The following is a 12,834-nucleotide window of genomic DNA, read 5'->3' as shown; positions in this document are numbered from 1 at the left end:
TGATTAACAGCGGGACTCGTGTTTATTGCAATTCACGAGACGGTCGTTGTTCGACCGAGGATATCCGAATACAGGTATACAAGCGCTCGTTATTCTTTCCTTGAGGTTAACATGTGAAATGACATTAATTTTCCATGCCAATTTCGTTGGGTGAATTAGACTAACTGAGTGGCGGAAAGTGGTCGGCCTACGTCCTAAGTAGCTATTAGCCAATTGGTATGTGCCCACCAAGTTGCCCGTGGTTTCCAAAAGATACACAAGTGCTGGTGAAAAGTGGTTTTGCCACCCTGGCAGCGGAGCTACAATGGACAACTCGTTATCCAAACAACCCGCTTGGTCGGCTGCACAACTTCCCTTGAACTGTAAGTTGCGACTTTTCATTGGTATGTGCCCACCAAGTTGCCCGTGGTTTCCAAAAGATACACAAGTGCTGGTGAAAAGTGGTTTTGCCACCCTGGCAGCGGAGCTACAATGGACAACTCGTTATCCAAACAACCCGCTTGGTCGGCTGCACAACTTCCCTTGAACTGTAAGTTGTCAGCGACTTTTCTAAATGATCGGAAACACATTGGCGACACCCCCTTTATATCACCCATTAAGGGGGTGAAAGCTGAAACCTCAGCTCACAGGATAGAGATGGAACTTGGTGCTTTTCGTACACTACTCATAAGGTTGTTGAATTCTTCGGTACAACAACCTCATGAGTAGTGCATAACGACTATACACGTATCGCAATATCTCGAATGTCGTATCAACTGAAACATGAGGCAGCCTGGTGTATCACATTCCGTTGCTTAAAAACATCATAAACGTGGGATTCAGCTGGGTTCCAGGTGAGTCTCTCATCAAAACCAAATTGTTATGCAAATGAGTGTATTTCGCTTATTGGTGCTCTCATGTTCAGGCCAAGTCAAGTTCACGAACGTGAGGATACTTGGGTGTCTTGGGTGTGCTTATTAGTTAATCTCTGTTGAGACTGTTAACTTCGAAATGAAAAGAAACTGACTTCAGTTTGTTATACACAAACTATCTAACAATACCAAAGAGAAAACAGAAACCAGTTGGAAATACCTTGTGGAAAATGGCGTCCACAGTGATAGCATTTTAGGAGGCAGACCCGCGCGGATGACCGTCATTGGTGGATTCCTTTGGACATGACTAACATGACTTCAGAAAAACGAACATGAATGCTATTGGTTGCCAAAACAGCGGCGCACATAAGGAGTGGATTGAATAGCACTAAAAGTAGGCGTTTGAGTGTGCAGAAAAATCTAGGCTTGGAGACAGATATGTAGATCATAAAGGCTTCAGAGTAATCTGAAATGCTAACTCTCGCAAGACGGTCACATAACAAGCCGGTTTCATAACAGAGTCTTCGTGAATGTGCAGTTCAAAACCAAGGTATTGCTATGAGCAGCAGTTTCACAGGATTTGAACTCTATCGGGTAATAGTGAGAGGTGACATGGGGTTTCGATTATCCAAATAAAAGACTCGCCCACTCCTCCCATACATCGAGAGGAAAAAAACTCATGAATAAAAGCAGTAATTCGAAATCATAAGAGGACACAGAAGTGTTAGCGTCGCTTGGTTACTGGAAAACACTCAAAAATCAAGCCAAGAGCCGACTCGCACAACAGTAGCGTGAATCAATGAAACTAATGTAATGTGCAGTCTTTTTAGACTATTCCTCATAGAACAGAATGGCCTAGCAACGAGCTTCTGTAACACAATCATCTTTGCAATGTATTTCTATGGATGCTGTAAGGCTTTCATTGTGTGGACAGACACGAGTGGACTAATTAGACAGCAAACACCGTGCGAAACTTACTTCCGCTGCAACTGCCTTCACTAAATCGAGGTCGCCCTCGAGAGCAGCATCCAGTAATAAGGCCAGCGGATGAAATCGTACCGAATTGGATCGAGTCTGGGAGCCGAGGGATGGCTGCGACTGAGCACCGGCAGCGTCTGTGACACTGGCTGTGTCTGAGGTAGATCGCTTAGAGGAGGAGGATTTCCGAAGGATCGACTTTAGACGGTTCGGCGAACTTTCCACCACTGCAAAGGGGAACAACATTGGGTTAGTCAATGGAAAGCTATATTAGCATGTACGGCGGGGTCATGTTCCTATAAAATGACGTTAAAAACTGTGTCACTTGTGTGCAAAACTTGTGTTCCGAAACTTTTCCGAAAATAGACAGTCCTCGTTTAAGTTAGGTTGCCAATCCGATCTGAGCATTATGGAGCACAATTGAAAACGAGAAACGAGTGTTTTCGCAACATCCCCCTTTAGATTACAACTGAAAGGTCCCAATAAGGAGCAATGAGCAGCAAGCTAGAGTGTGCGAACAAATCAAGTGTCAATAGTCCGCGATAAAAAGCTCAGTATAGACTCATATTGTATTCGCCGTGGCTAATTAAATCACCGGGTACAAGTGACGTACAAATACTTGGGAGTAAACAACAAAACGATCCAAAACAGATGGAAGCACGAGTTTACAACCAATCTCTACAAGATAATCAGTTTCTGTCTGTGAACGAAATCACCTCACGCAGTTACCTCCTTGTATTAATGATTTCAATCTTAGGGATCGCGTTTTATTCTGTTAAAGAATGTGAGCCGACTAAGTCTAGGGTCGAAACATTCCAACTGCAACAAAGAACCAGTTTCAGAGAACATTGATGTCGGTAAGTGGAAAATATCGCGACGGAATGAACCGTACACAAAACGGCGAAGAAGAAAAGCGTGAAACGACCTCCAACCGGCGATCATGTGAATAATTGTTTCGTTTGTTTTGTACGAAAATAATTCGTCAGAACACATCATTTACCTAAAAATTGGCATTTTTCGAACGACGATGAATGTCAGCTCTACAGTGTGGCAATCATGCACTTTATTAGTCACGTGTTATTGCAACATGTCAAGTATGGCAGAAGAAAAGCTTGTTGGTTCTAAATAGGGTGAAATACCGCAAAATAAAGAGTAACTACAGTTTGCTACTTGTCAGTAAATCAGAATATTGGAAGTGGGAGACTTAATACCAAATTGTATGGCTAAAATACGCATAGGAAGTAGATTTTTATGCATTGTTTGGCCGCAGAAGTGATGAGACCGTTAGGACTAAAAGTAAAAGTTGAAAATAAAAAAGTCGTTCGACTGTAGCACCCTTTCGGTGCCTATTGCCAAGCCACCCGAAGGAATTACGAGGGCTGGGATACTTCCAGGTTGTCCAACCATAGACAGGGGAAGTCGAGAGGCAGAGGTCGGGTGCGAATCACGGGCCTTCCGGTCAGTAAATTCGCGTTCTAACCGCTGAGCTACCTCGCATCAACACTTCCGAGTATATAGAATCGTGAAAACACTACGAGGGTAGATCCTGTAACAAAACATAACTACATAGATATAATGTCGGGGAGCAATTGACTGGCCTCCCCCATTGCCCTTTTTTTAAGTAGTATTGTACTGCCGTGATCGGTTTAAAAGGAGAACAGTAATCGAATTCAAGGGTTTAATGAGGTAACCTACACAAAAAGCTCATCGCATGTCTGAGTACAATAAGTTCACAAAAAAAGGAACTTCACAACCCGCTACGACTTTATTCCTAGTTACGGGTAACGTCGCTCAAATTAATTTGGAAGAGAAATGGACTGATTCCACATAGAACATGAACCACAAATTACTAGGCAAAGGTTACTTTCCCATCCGTACAGACTTGATTCGCCCTCTTATGCCTGGGGTTGAGAGGCGAAGTTTTGGTTCTCTGACAAAAAACCAAATGTTTGAGAAAAATCTATTGAGCGAATGACGCCGTTTTACTACCCATTCTGTTCTTCGTGTTTGGATATTGCTCGATCAAGCTGTTTGCGTTTATTCGAAAGGACAAAGCAGTGCAGATTTCCAAGGCCCATCTATATGGTAAGGCGAAACAGCTGTCTACAAGTTCGTTGGACCGAAAGCAAAAGCACAACTATGGTTACTGGGATGAGCTGTTCACACTCACAAGCCACATGCTCCTTACGGATCGATCATGCTTCCCCAAGGACACCACACACGTTACCGAATGCGGACAGGTCCATAAAAAAATATTAAGTTTTCGGGATAACAATTCATCAACAGAGGGAGAAGCAGGAAACTCAAAATGTTCAGAATTCAAGAAAATACTGGAAGCTCAGGTTATAATTATGACCGGTGATTTGTTCGTTAAGCTGGGCGATTCGCGAAACATTTGCAATCAAATCGCACAACTTGGCAAACCAACCAACGAACAAATCCCATTGAACTGCACACTGTAAATCACACATGGGGATACCAGAAAAAGCCTTCCTTAGTGTGTATTGAGGACAGAAGGAGCTTCCATGGGGGATAATAAATCGTACGGTGATTGGCCCAAGAGGTGCACGAAGCTTGGAGCACCACATATGGCCGGGACACTTGGATTGGGACACTGCATCTAAGCAACACGTCGCTGATATGGCTTGCTTAAAGTGACTAACTGTTTACTGAGACCTATTATAGATATAGACATTTCACCGTATCCCAAAATCACAGAGTTTAGTCAAATTCTCGAAGCCCCTATGCTGACAAGTATATCAAGATGTTTGTGATACGTACGGATGCGTAGCTTGGTTGGGGGACCCAGAACTGAAAGATTTATTCATGCGTTCATCACCACTTACCAACACCCTGCTGCGTAAACTGTAATTAAATGTACAGCCTCACTGAGACAAGCAGTTTTCGGTTACGGTCAACGTGCACTTACGATGTACGGCCAGACAGGGGTCGACATCAACTCGCCTTTGAAACCAATGTTAGTCTGTATGAGCAAACTTGAAAACAACACTCTGAAATCACCCACAGAAAAGACAGCACTACTGCTGCAACGCAGGGAACCTTTTCACTGCTTTAATCAGTAAACCTGATATAAACTGATTCCAACAAGAGTTTAGCAATGACCACGTCTTCATTAAATTCAATCTGGAAAGAGCTGACGATACTTTCTACTTCTTAGGCGTTGATCACGACGGGGGTCACACTGGTTCACTAAAATGTTCTTTGTACCATGATCGGGGTACTATATCAACGCTAACAACTTCGGAGACGTATTAGGACAGAAGGTTCCAATTATGACAGAAGTCTCGAGAGACAAGCACCCCCCGCCCATAAATTCCACAAGACAACATATGGATAGGGGGAGCCCATGACCGTTGGCATTATACCTGAAAGAAAATCTGTTTACCCCAGTTTTCTGTTTAGAAGCGAAACACGAGTATAAACAGATTGTCCCCTATGAACATTTGAAAACTGATTCAGAAGCAAAGGCCGCTTTCCCTTTGATATCAAAGATCAAGTGCCTCCGAAACCCTTTCTTTCTTGCTGTTGTGCTGTAAAATATATCGGACACAAGACGAAGCTCATCTGTCAAAGAATAACAGAACATAATTCAACTTGATTGGTCTCTGAAAATAGAAAAAATAACCCGCACAGCTATGCAACACCTAAAAGGCAACATGGTACTCAGCCAACGCTTCGGCATTGTCCGAAAAGGGCCTGCTAACCAACCTAGATCGGTGCCGCACCGAACAAGACGGCCGAAATCTTTGTTCACAGAAGCGCTCTGTTCGCATGCTGGACCTACCATATTCCATCTCACCCCCCCCCTCCCCTCGGTACACACAAACACTCAAAGCTGAACACACAACACGACGCATTCTACACAGATAAGGCCGGCTTATTCAACTGGTGACACGAACTAGAAGTTTGTTGACAGATAGCTTATTCCATCCGTCCTCGATTTCGTGTTCGTTACCTCACAACACTGCTTCAAATATTGCTGTCCAAGCCTTTATGACTGTATGACTTGAAGGGGCAGGACGCCTTTCAACACATCTTTGTTCTTTTTCTATACGACATAGGTCGGGGTCTCAAGATTCATGTGGAAGCATTGGTGGCCAAGAGACTGGACTTCATCGTGGTGCGATGGTTTGCGTTCCTCAATAAACCGATGAGCTGTACCGGAGGATTGCCATACAGCATCCACAGAGTCACCTACCAGGTTGGTCATTTGATAGAGGTATGAAAAAAACAGTCTCTTGGTCCTCCAGGTTGGGAATTGGGACAACGGTGGCCAACCACAACTGCATAGCGGACGGGCTTTTGAGTCAAAGGATTTTGGGTAAGTTCCTTGATCGTCCTCCAGTCGAAGCTTGGGTGCCCTGGCAGTATCAGCCCACACATGACCACAAATGTTACAAATAAAAGTACCTTCATGCAAGGTCGGCCATCGCGTGGTCATCAGCCAAGTCGTTTTAGGCGCTGCAAACAGCAGGGCGCATAAGCAAAAATATGCAAATGATGACACCCTCATCTTCATTGTTATCTCTTAACCCTTCGTTCTCCCACTAAAGGGGCACTCTTATGTAAATACCGGCTGTAGGGACTTCAGTTAGGCACTTGTGCAATTGACACATTTGTATCCTACCAGTGATATCTACCGCTGCGCATCGGGTCTCGTTTTCTTGTTTTTATTACGACAATTACAGTGAGAACCAGTTGGCAACTGCTTTTGAACGTACTGTATCGATTAACATCCACGGCATCTTTGGAACTCGAATACAGGATCCAACTACACCTGCGGAGCTTACGGCACTCTATGTAGACTGGATAGACTGCGAACTTTGAGTGATCCTGCAACTGCTGCAGCGACTTGTGATGGTGTAGTACCAGCTTCGAGAGTTTGAACTTCAGTGGTGAACTGGCTACCTGTAAACAACCGATTGTGTGCTGCCCAACTTTTTGCTTCGGTAAAAACCCTCACACATCGAATTATCGAGCGCTCTATTTTCTTTTTGTCCATGTATACATCATTGAGCTGTGGCTTCTATGCATTGAAAGACACCTTCTACCGAGAACTGACCGCCCTCTTGTCCACCACGAAGATCTCGGATGTAGCCAGAATGGTGGGAGATTTCAGCGCACAAGTTCATCATAAGCGCGCTTTGGTAGTGTGTTTAGTCTCAACGCAAAACACGACGATAATGATGAATGTCTTTCGGAACTTTGTACAGATCACCAGTTACTTCTCAGCAGTGGGTTATTTAGAAGCGATAAAGGCATAGGTGTCCACTATCACTGAGTTATATTGACCACACTGCCACCAGGATCGCTGCCAAGGTTCCGTCCTTGATTGCCGATCGCTCTAAGAAACATATTGATTCGGATTATGTCCTTCTTCGGTGCAGATTTTCATAAAACTTTCCCCGTAAACCCCAGAAACGAGCTTTCCACTTATCAGCAGATGACCTTTGTGACCCACAAGTTAGGAGAGTCTACTATGCAATGCACTGCAAGCGGCCTTCGTAAATGATATAAGATAACCACGGTTACATGTAACTTCCAGTGCATGAACGGATGCCACTGAATCTCAGAGCGCTCATTACCGCTTCTTGATGCAATGCGCTGTACAGTAGGACTGGACGACCAATTAGGAGGACAGTCCGAACGTAGTCTGTGTGTGGTGGGATTCGCGGTGGAACCACAGAGTTCAAAAAATGTAAGAAACCAATCCGCAAGATAGGACCAGACAGACCATCTATATGTGAGGTGATCAAACCTAACGTGTACTAAAGACCAGCGTCCAGACAGCTAGGCGGAATATTTTCAACAGCAGTTCAGTTGGCACCCTGTCTCTCTACCCAGTTACTTCGCCGACGTGCTCATTCTGAGCCGTAGTAAGCGAGTTTAGATCGACTCAGATGAAGCACTAATATGCCCTTTTTGAAATTGAAGCTCCATTTGGGCCACTGGACCAGATGAGCTTCCTGTAGTGTTGGTCAACGGTGGAGGAGAGCCCTTGTATTCCGCTTTAACTAGACTGTTCGTGCAAGAAGAACAAGAACATGTTTCAGAGAATCGGGGCCAACCGCTGTCCGTACCTGTGTTCAATGAAGATACACGAACCTACTGCCCCAACCACAGGGCTATACTTCGCACGGCTACCACAAATGGCTACTGGCTTCCCCTATATTGCAACACATCTTCGACAGGTGATACACAAGTCCGAAAGCATTAAGCAGGATTTCGGCCTGACAGTGAATTAGACCATATCTTTATATTAATATAGCATGTATTATGTATACATAGATTACATCAGGTGCTTGAGCAGCGCTGAGTATACCGCAAAAACGACAATTGTGGTTTTCTAGACTTTAGGGGAGCTGTCGATTCTACAGATAAATTAAGTTCCTCCCAAGGGTCAGAAGGGGTTAACCTTGAAGTTCGTGCCCTTTATTCTCATATGTCTTGTCGAGTTAGGTGTACAGCGAACGGTGCAAAAGCTTTCTGATGACTAGTGGAGTTCATCAGGGTTGTCCTTCGTCCATTTTTTGTTCAATTTTGTCACCAACGTTATCACGGAGTGCACACTTCAATGGAACGTGAGTCTAGCTGATGAAATCACGCCAGAAGAGGGATTAATGGATTTGGATTATTCAGACGATTATAACCATGCCAACCAAAATATTGGAGGTAACCCTATGTCTCGATTTGCGTTTTGCACCCTCAGTGTACGGTGTTAGTTCAAGATTTTGCGTCCCCTTGTGCTTCGCTGAAACTTCAGAGTTCAAGTTTGTTGATTGTGCCACATCTTGCATGCTGCATAAGCCCTGAGTAAAATACAACAATACAAGTCAATGTTAAGATGAGAGCAGCGTTCACACAATTTTTTGAAGCTAAAGGGCCGTGTGTACAAGGTAGCCATAAGAGCAGCCTTGCAGTTTTGATTGTGAGACTTGGCTCCTCCGATCCGAGAAACATGAGGCCTTAAAGTGCATGATTACTGGTGTCCTCGTGGCATAGCAAGAGTAAGCTGGCTATAGCGGGTCCGTAATGAAGTGGTACGTGAGCGGGGACGTGATAATAAGTCTGATTCGTTAGAGCAGGAGATTGCAGTGGTTGGGGCATGTGCTACATATACCCAACTACCGTCTACCGAAAAAGCGTTGTTTCCTGTTGCAGGTCATTGCTGGCCTGGGGGATAAATCTTGACACGATAGCGTGAAATAAAAGCGGCGGTTGTAGGGCTTCACGCCTTTCTGGCTGGGACCGTGATCCTGCAGTTGGTTAGAACTCGTGCATGACATGACGCTCAACCGATCTCCGTGGCACGCATGCTGTCATTTCCTAACCGAATCGCCTAGCTGAAGTTCACCTGTACGCTAAGCCTGGGTCGGGTGGAGTTCCCAAAAGACGCTGGGTTGGTTCAGCCGATGATGCCTTAGTTCGACATGATGCTCAGCATGTGTATGCACCGTAGTCTTCAAGGCTTTTTCGAACTAAGTCCCTACACTTCCTTTTTCCTTTCCATTATTTACTGAGGCTTTCATCCATCTTGCTTTCATGGTAGTTATACAACTAAGCGGTATGTAGGACTGGTGTATTGCTGTAAACTATGACGATGATGATGGTATGGGGGCAAATCTAATTTTCTTTACGAGCGGTAATGGGACGTCTTTACATGAGAACAATGTTTTCATTGTTCGTGAGCGTTACATGAGGGTATCTAAAAGACCAAACGAGAAACCACGGCAACCATACAAAATTACTGGACAAAGGAACTCACCAGAGGCATTGCTCAAGCTGGCATCGGTGCCGTGTCCCTCATCTACCAGGACAGTAGTTGCAGATACGTAGGGAGTGGTGGCACGTTGCTTCGAAGGGAGGCCGGTATGAGTCTGTTCTGACTGACCGGTATCGTCCGATCCACCCAAACCACTATCCACGTCGCCACTGTTCTGTCTGATCTCCTCGTCAACCGGACATAGCTTGGGTTCCGTCGACTTCGTAGCATCAACTGCCGTTTGATCGATCCCAATCAACTCCAGGGATGACGAGGATGAAGAGGAAATTGAATCAAGTGGAGAAGCTGACTGGGTACGTCCGAGTACTTTGTCCGGTTCATCACGCGTTAGGCGAACCTCTCCTGGTTCTATACTATCTGCGGCAGAGGTTTCCATGCGTTTATCCATTTTGGAATCAATAAATTCAATGGCAGACGACTTGCCATGTTTAGCTGCCATTCGTTCCACATTAGCTCTGTAAATTTCACTAGCGGTTCGCTTGTATTTCTCCACACTATCTCTACATATTCGCCGCATGTACGTATCGTTGATAACAGCGCGGGAGGCGTAGCGTGGCGGAGTTTTTATCCGCTGAAGTGGAATATTTGGATCCAAGGCTCGAGGAGAATCACCGGAGGAAGCATGGAGCAGCATGCGGAGTGAGGAGCGTCGGCTGGTGGGCGGGCTGCTAGCACGTGTTAGCAGGGAACTGAAAGACGAGCTCACCCCTGTGAGCTTAGTAGAAGAGCTGTTAGGAGCACATGCGTTTACGGTAACCGCACCAGGTTGTTCACCAGCCACGCTAGATTAGAAAACCAACGGCGAATGAAGGAAACCAGTAACAATGACGGACGAACGTACAGCCTACTAGATGCTACACCAAGCACCAAACCACAGCAAAAGTAACCGTCGGTATAAATGACGAGTAGATCGGGCGGACCGAATTGACCAAGTGGCTTGAGAGTTAGTATTTTATGCATAAGTTTATCAGCGAATCATCTGAAGAAAGTGTCAGATTTGCAGAAACTTTGCAACCGTTAGGGTCCTTTTGGCCTGAGTTTCGTCCGGCACATAAAAAGTCGGATGGGCTGTTTTATACGAAATTAGCCAGGCTTTTCGGGAATTTACTTGCAACGGGAGAGTCTATTGGCGAGAGTCTAACCACTAGCGAAATGAACCAAAATAACCAAAAAATTAAGGAATCACGGTGTTGCACTTCCATTCATTCACAAGCCCATGCTCAATGCACAGAATCATTGTTATGGTGAAACATTCTGAGAGTTTGTGAGGTTTAGACGGCTACTGAAACGCCTGTCATGCAGTCAGCTGAATTCCGTAAGGGCAAATCCATCTGAGCGAACGCAGTGCTCTCGTCCATTTCATTGCACAACGAAATAGCCGCACCTTACCTTTCTGGACAGAGGTAACCTTGGTTTGAACGGAGTTACATCTCAAGAGAAACTATCGAACTGGTAATATTCTTGGTCATCGATTAGCAGTCAATCAACTGTTAACTTAGACTTACTTGGATTGTTGTTAACTTATCGAGTGACATGTGAAATCCAAAAATTCGGCTTATCAACAGATAACCAGATGTGGAAACCCACAAAGATTCATGAGGATAAAAACTGAATTATTATGGGCAGTAAGAGATAGCCTTTTGATTGCATATCAGTCACACGTGCGAGAATGAAAGGCTATCGAGGTGACGGGTGAGCATGAGCTTGACCTGGTGGCGGGGTCAGACTTAGGCTAAGGGTCATCTGTGTCTACGCTGAACACTCAGCTACTTTTGCCTACGGCTAAATAACTCGGTAGTATATCGGGTATTGTGCCGTGAAGGCTTTATGGTAGATATGCACCATGACTGAAATGACTGCTTGTTTCTCATGTACAAGTCTGGATGTACTACATAATACTTGGGGAATCATTCTTGGTCAAACTCCTCACTATGACAAAAGAGATTATCGCTATCAGCCTATGAACACCGCCAAACTATGTGCATGTGAAAGCCGAATTATAATTTTGCGGAAGACGGTAACCACTTGAATGCAACTATATGCACGCTGATGCCGCCCATCAGTCAATCAGCTGATTATGTGCTAGCCGGTTACCTTACCGTCAGTGGCTGCTTTTTGCCTACGGTACTCACGCTTCCGCTGCAACACTTATGGAACACCGTTATTCTTTCTAGCAGATCAAACTAGACGTAGTCTCTGTATCTGGACAATATAGGGACCAGTCCCAATAAGGGATACATCTACAACAACACTGATTCCAGCCATCAGACAAGTGAAGCTGAACTGAGCACACTTGCGCAAAACAGCAAAGCTTTCTAATCCGCGACTTCAAAATCAATGTCTTTAAAAACTATGAGCGGATTCGTTAGTCTTGGGTGTTCGTATATTTGGAAGGGATACCACGTGGATGAGATAAAAAATGCATTCAGCTGATGGCTAACCTATGACAGACAGATAAACAGTTGGCGCTCCATAGAGTTGTGACAACTAAGACGCAAGGTACCTGCACGAAACTGAGATCAGGTATTGCACACGTCTGCCAGTGTACTTTTACTAGTGCGTTTATCAGAGAATGCCTTTTGTTGATGTCAAAACAGCCCTTGTGAAGAGTAACGGTATTCTTGGGTAGTTTTCGATTAGGTTGATGAATTTCAGGATCAATCCAGATGAACACACGCTAAGACCTTCAAAATTGTAACGTGTAGGAATCCGGCGTGAAAACGAACATTTTTGCAGGAACTGTTGGGTCTTTGCTTAAGACAACCGCAACATAAGTTGTTGGGAGGTTTGGAGTTGTGTTGTACTGCTTCAAAAGAGGTGGAAACCCACAAAACACTATAATATCAATTTCACAAAGGATGCTATTCATCAAGCAACTTAGTCCACTGGTTAAAGTGGTCCAGTGAAAACATGGCATCTCACACAACGAGAGACTGTAAAACGTGCATCAATAAATCAGTCGAATGTAGGCGTCAAACGCCCATATACATGTAACCAAGACTAATGGCCCACAGAAACCCACACACAGCTTCAGATGCCATCCAAAATTTCTAGGCGCTCTATTCCTAGAAATAACTAAAATGGTTGGTGGTCATCGGTAAGCACGGGGGTAAAAAAGCGATCAGGGATTCACAGACGCTATGTACTGATCGATTGTCCTGATTGAATAAACATATATATATATATATATATATATATATA

The 12,834-nt window shown here is 44.6% G+C and overlaps 2 protein-coding genes across 2 annotated transcripts in view; one reads left to right on the top strand and one right to left on the bottom strand.

Moving 5' to 3' along the window:
• The window catches only part of T265_03588 (hypothetical protein), a gene marked incomplete at both ends in the record, with an annotated part of 39,830 nt that extends 29,736 nt beyond the window's left edge, over nucleotides 1–10,094 (top strand). The window contains 4 exons of the mRNA XM_009168107.1: nucleotides 2,587–2,686; nucleotides 5,912–6,051; nucleotides 6,101–6,171; nucleotides 9,878–10,094. Coding sequence (XP_009166371.1) covers nucleotides 2,587–2,686; nucleotides 5,912–6,051; nucleotides 6,101–6,171; nucleotides 9,878–10,094 — 528 coding nt within the window. The remainder of the gene's footprint in view (nucleotides 1–2,586; nucleotides 2,687–5,911; nucleotides 6,052–6,100; nucleotides 6,172–9,877) is intronic.
• The window catches only part of T265_03589 (hypothetical protein), a gene marked incomplete at both ends in the record, with an annotated part of 68,652 nt that overhangs the window by 20,360 nt on the left and 35,458 nt on the right, over nucleotides 1–12,834 (bottom strand). Inside the window, 2 exons of the mRNA XM_009168108.1 lie at nucleotides 1,830–2,056; nucleotides 9,616–10,415. Of these exons, the coding sequence (XP_009166372.1) occupies nucleotides 1,830–2,056; nucleotides 9,616–10,415 (1,027 nt within the window). The remainder of the gene's footprint in view (nucleotides 1–1,829; nucleotides 2,057–9,615; nucleotides 10,416–12,834) is intronic.

The sequence above is a fragment of the Opisthorchis viverrini genome (genome assembly GCF_000715545.1).
Source record: "Opisthorchis viverrini unplaced genomic scaffold opera_v5_52, whole genome shotgun sequence".
Taxonomy (NCBI): Eukaryota; Metazoa; Platyhelminthes; class Trematoda; order Opisthorchiida; family Opisthorchiidae; genus Opisthorchis; species Opisthorchis viverrini.
This window is presented reverse-complemented; position numbering and strand designations above follow the sequence as displayed.